The sequence below is a fragment of the Lolium rigidum genome, chromosome 4 (genome assembly GCF_022539505.1).
Source record: "Lolium rigidum isolate FL_2022 chromosome 4, APGP_CSIRO_Lrig_0.1, whole genome shotgun sequence".
Taxonomy (NCBI): domain Eukaryota; kingdom Viridiplantae; phylum Streptophyta; class Magnoliopsida; order Poales; family Poaceae; genus Lolium; species Lolium rigidum.
In genome coordinates this window covers 166,498,425-166,504,064 of record NC_061511.1, presented here as the reverse complement: position 1 = coordinate 166,504,064, position 5,640 = coordinate 166,498,425, and the positions used below count along the sequence as shown (strand labels likewise).

The following is a 5,640-nucleotide window of genomic DNA, read 5'->3' as shown; positions in this document are numbered from 1 at the left end:
ACCATACTCCTCCTCGTCGTGCTGTGCACCCACTGCACGCACTGCAGCCATGGTGCCTGCTGCTCGGGAGCTACAAGAGACCTCCTCGTCGTCGTCGTGGACGTCGTCCTACACGACCAGCTCCACGTCCATGTCATGCTCGTCCACCGTCACAGACTCGTCGTCCTGCCCTTCCTCGCCGGCGAGAGCCGTCAATGCCGCGGCGCCGGCGCCGCGCAAGCGGCAGCTGGAGGAGGAGGAGGAGAGGGAGGAGGAGGAGATGACGATGGAGACGGAGGAGGGGAAGACTACGACGACGAAGACGAAGAAGCAGAGGAAGCGGAGCAGCGACGGGAAGCACCCGGTGTACCGCGGCGTGCGGATGCGGGCGTGGGGCAAGTGGGTGTCGGAGATCCGCGAGCCGCGCAAGAAGTCGCGCATCTGGCTGGGCACGTTCCCCACCGCCGAGATGGCGGCCCGCGCGCACGACGTCGCCGCGCTCGCCATCAAGGGCGCCCGCGCCGCGCACCTCAACTTCCCGGAGCTCGCCGACGTGCTCCCGCGCGCCGCCTCGCCGGCGCCCAAGGACGTGCAGGCCGCCGCCGCATTGGCCGCCGCGTTCACGGCCTCGCCATCTTCGTCCGCCGATCAGTCGCAGGAGGAGGGCGTCGTCCAAGAAGAGAAGAACGACGCCGGCGCCGCCGCTGAGCCGGAGTCTGCTGCTGCCACGCCAACGAGCGGGGATGAGGCGAAGGCGGAGGCGGAGCTGCAGCTGTTCGACCTGCCGGACCTGCTCCTCGACATCCGGGATGGGTTCGGGTTCTCGGCCACCATGTGGGTTCCGCTCCCCGACGTGGAGGAGGTCAATGCGGAGCTCCGGCTCGAGGAGCCACTCCTTTGGGAGTAGCAGATGCTTGCGAAGACCAGTCAATCAAAAATATACTAGTATAGGGTACTTGATCGCTAGTTCAATTTCTTCTTTGCTTTTTTTTCTTTTTCACTAGTTTGCCTCTGTTTTTTTACTTTCTTGGCCTAATAAGGGAGTAATATACATAGTAGTATACGCGAAAGAAAATGCGACTACTCTATGTACTGCAGGAGTACTACATGTTACCTGTGGGTTAATTATTACATAGTGATGTGTGAATTCTAATGGTTGACCTTTGCTAGATTTTAGGTTGATGTACTGTATTCGTTATGCTCCGAGTACTCTATGTACTGCTCTGGGTATCCCCAGAGGAAATATCTTACTCTACTGCTCTCATGCAATGGGAATTGAGATGATAAAAAAAACATGAAACGGTGTCACCACGAAGGTGAAAGCTAAGAGGCCACTGATGCTGACTTCCATAGCTTAATCTATTGCATCCCCTGTTTGTTTAGTTATTAGCAACTGCTGTCAATCAAAAGATGTACTCTTTACTACCATCAGCTCCTTCAGTTAACGTTGCAAATCCGTGTCTAGCCAGATACTTTTGGTTTCGCTAATGAAATCAGTATAAACCCACAGAAAAAAGGTTTAGTAGATATGAGATCGTTTGGCTGGTGTTGGTCTCCTCCACCTCCATGATCGATCGGGCAAGCAAGGCAGCAAGCAGTGTGCAGAGGAGACAAAAGACGGCACTCCTCATGTGGCTCCAGTGCGGCATCTCATCTTCTTCCTCACCTTCTTCTTCCGCTGGCTTCTTCCCTCCCCTGCTTTTTCCACCCTTTTGGCGCCAGCTACTTTGGAAAGCTCCCCCGATCGATCAAGAAGGGAGGGAATGAGATTCTTCTTCTACAGCGAGACTGGGTTTATTTTAAGCAGGTCCATCATGTCCAGTGCGAAAGCTAATGCTCCCACTTACCAAGCATGTGGTCTGACCCTGCATATGCATATGCATGCTCTGATGCCCTTTCGCTGCAGGGAGACACTGCCTCTCCCAACAAGGCAACCGTGTCATCTCCGAGGCGAGAGATCACAGCCGCCTTAATTGCATCTCCCTAGCTACTACTACTACTAGGCTTGGAAGGCCGGCCATGGTGGAGGGTGACTCGGCGAAGGTTGCTGCCACGTAGGCAACAGGACAGCCGGATGATGGCCGCTGTGGCAGCGATTGAACGATCGCTGATCTGGAGTTCACTGGGCTCATCTGGTACTTTTTTTTTTTAGCAAGGCAAAATATTTGCTACTTCCTCTGGTTGGGTTTAATTGACATGGCTTACGTGTACCTAAGCTACTCTCGCCGATTAAATTCAATCCGAGGGAGTATTTTCGTTAATACAAATGCCTAGGGCAAGCCCTAAAACTTTGTAGTTAGCCAGTATTACATTATTCAAAAACTTTGCTCCGGCAAAGACACCAAGCCTTTGCCTCGTCCATAACTCTAGCGATGAGCATGTTAGCATTATAAGATGCGTGCCAGAAGGCTCTATCGTTTCGTTGCTTCCAAACTTTCCAAGAGATGAGCGTCGCTAAAGAGGTCACCGCCTTCCTCTCATTTCCTCTTCTTTTAGATAGAGTTAGTTTGGCCTACCGATTATTGACGGAGGTTTCATTTACATGAAGTTTATGTTATGGATGCCACACCAAGCAAGGATCTCTCTTTCCAAATACGAATAGAGAATCTGTAATTGTTGAGTAGACATAAGTACTCCATCCGTTCTCTTTGGTAGGTCAGATTTGGCTTCTTCCAAACTTTCCAAGAGATAAGCGTAGCTAAAGAGGCCACCGCCTTCCTATCCTTCCCTCTTTGTTTTAGAGTTAGGTTGGCCAACCGATCACTAACGGAGAAGGTTTCATTTACCCAAAGCTTCGGAATCATGTTATGGATGCCACACCAAGCAAGGATCTCCTTCCAAATATGAATACGTAATCTACAATTGTAGAGTAGACCTACGTACTCCATCCATTCTCTTTGGTAGGTCAGGTTTGGCTTCTTCCAAACTTCCCAAGAAATAAGCGTAGCTAAAGAGGCCACCGCCTTCCTGTCCTTCCCTCTTTGTTTTAGAGTTAGTTTGGCCCACCGATCACTAACGGAGAAGGTTTCATTTACCCAAAGCTTCGGAATCATGTTATGGATGCCACACCAAGCAAGGATCTCCTTCCAAATACGAATACCTAATCCACAACTGTAAGTAGACGTACGTGCTCCATCTCTTCTCTTGGTAGTAGAATGGTAGGTGAGTGGTTGCCTTGCGTATAGCACATCGTACGCACGTGGATGTGTGCCTACGTATACATGTACAGTCCAGGTGAACGGGAGAGCGACGCGTCCTGTGTGGCTGGCTGTTCAAGAAAGAAAAGGAGATGCGCCGAGCTGGACACAGTTGTCACCCACGTGTCCCATTTAATTGGCCAGCAACGCCGAAACTATTAAGCGGGAGATCATCAGTGTCTTAAGTCAGAGGCGCCCGATCTGACGCCAGCAATACGACTGTCCTAGCTCTCCCAAGATTCTGCACTAGTTCAAGTTCAAGCATGGAGTATTTTACCCGCTCATTCCCAAGGACAAAAAAAAATTACTGGCGGAATCCGACTGATCAAGAGAAGTCGGGAACTGATATGCGGGCGATCGAAACGTTGCTAACCAAGTTGAAGGCGAGTTACCGCTGTCATGGCCGGTGAAAAACTCGCACTTGGCTGTGACGGATCCACCGATCGCGAAACGTTGCTAACAACGAACTTAAACGCGAGTTACCGTTGTCATGGCTCTGGTTAAAAACTCGCGCTTGGCTGTGACAGATCCACCGATCCCGATCATCCGTTGCGCTCGGTTACCTGCTCGGCGCGCGGATCAGTTCCACAGTTTTTACGTTAGCTCCGTACGATCGACAACTCTGCAAGTTAGTTTGAACTGAGCCGTCAGAGTGAATAGGGTCGCAGCAAATGAGAAATTTTACAGCTCGTTCTTCCCTACCATTTTTTTAAAATCTTACACAGTATGCTAACTAGAGAATGAGACGGGCCGTACGGGCCAGACGGGAAGTGTAAGAAAAGTAGGAGAGAATGGCAACAGCACTTACCTTTCACTCAGACTAAACATGTTGCTACCAAGTGCTAATCGCCCCTGCCTGTTACCGTCTGGCATGCTCTCACCGTCTAATAATCCCTAGATCTAGGCAGAAAGGAGAAAATGAGGTGCCATCTAGGCCGTGTTAATTAGGGCGCGAGCGATCAGTTAGTTTACTGAAAGCATGGCCTCAACCAACGCCAATTAATTAGCAGATGGTTACTGACGTACCAGTACTATACAAGCATAAAGCTTCAATTGGTCCGCGTGTACGATTAATTTTTCCAGGACCTGATCGCGTCCCGATTAACAAAAGCTACTCCTACTACTACATGGTACAGGCAATTATATGCACTATAGTACGTACTATTAGTACGTGATTCAGTCCATGGCCTAATTGATTTGTCCTGTTATTGATATAAGAGACTGACATGCCGCCCCATCCCTTTCCACGAGATTGCACGGAAGCGACAGCAAAATCTGCAGATGGGGTTTTGCATCGAGAAATTGCATGCACACTGGAGTCCCACAAAGCACGCACACACTACTCATGAATGCAAAGCGAGAACCCTGGGAGCAGAGATCGATCAAAAGCAAATCTTTGAAATGGTAGTGTTTGTTCGTTGCAAAGTTGTGATCGATTGCTAACCTCATCATGGCCTACTTATTGCCAGTAAGTAGGGCATATGCTACACCACGACGCAATTTCGCAATGGATGTGCAAGAGGGTCTAAAAAAACATCTTGGCGCAAAGCAAATACACTAAAATAAAGCTGATCATAACAAGATGATGATGGAAGCATATCGCATAGTACTGGCTAGCTAGGTTGTATGTTGTGGCTACAATTGAGGATGCCTGGTTATCACTACTAATCGGCTAGCTATCTATGTAGTGTAGCTAGCTTGACCAAATGCACATAAATCCAAGGTGGTTTAGAAACGTACGAATCTCAATCTAATGATACCCAAATGTTCCTACATATGCACATATACATGTCAGTTGGCCCCCGGGATGTGAACCTCTGAGGGAAAAGAAGAAACAGTGCCAAACTCAAAGTTGTTAACAATGACTAGGCAACAACAAAAGGATTGCATTTTTCTTTTCTTTTGGTAATTGACTCTAGCTCAGTTGCTTTCAGGGCGAAAGGGGCAAGTCCGTAGAGCAAAGGGACGAGGAGCACAGTGCTACGGCTACAAGCAAGGAATAAAGCAGCAGCAAGGCCCCCAGGTAGTACGCTTACTTGTGTGTCTTGCTTGACCATTGCATCTGCATGCATCTCTCCGGTGCAAAGTAGTAGAGGAGAAGGAGATCGTGACTCGGATGCAGCCTTAACAGTTGTTTACTGTTGGAAAGGAAGCTCATCATATGGGTGGTGCAGCAGATGCTGATGGCTTAGCTAGCTTTCACTTGCCATCATGAGATGCTTCACAAGACAAGACATATGCATCCATGTGATACACCTTTGGAAAAAAAAAAAAAAAGAGGTCTTCTCCTCTTATTTTCCTCTTGTTCGGACCTACAAAAAATAGCTAACCACGTTTGATGATATTCGCATTCATGGAGAGAAACAAACTGAGCTACCAACATCAGATTATTTTATAATTTTAACCTGTTAGCGCCGGTATTAAGCTAACTTCCACTTGCAAGTACTCTTGAGAGGAAATAACC

General features: G+C 48.8%; 1 protein-coding gene across 1 annotated transcript; it reads left to right on the top strand.

Annotated features, from left to right (window-relative positions):
- On the top strand, positions 1 to 1,134 carry LOC124705512 (ethylene-responsive transcription factor ERF039-like). The gene has a single exon (XM_047237220.1). The coding sequence runs from the start codon at positions 50 to 52 to the stop codon at positions 884 to 886; it is 837 nt and encodes a 278-aa protein (XP_047093176.1). The 5' UTR covers positions 1 to 49; the 3' UTR covers positions 887 to 1,134.
- The last annotated feature ends 4,506 nt before the right edge of the window (positions 1,135 to 5,640 follow it).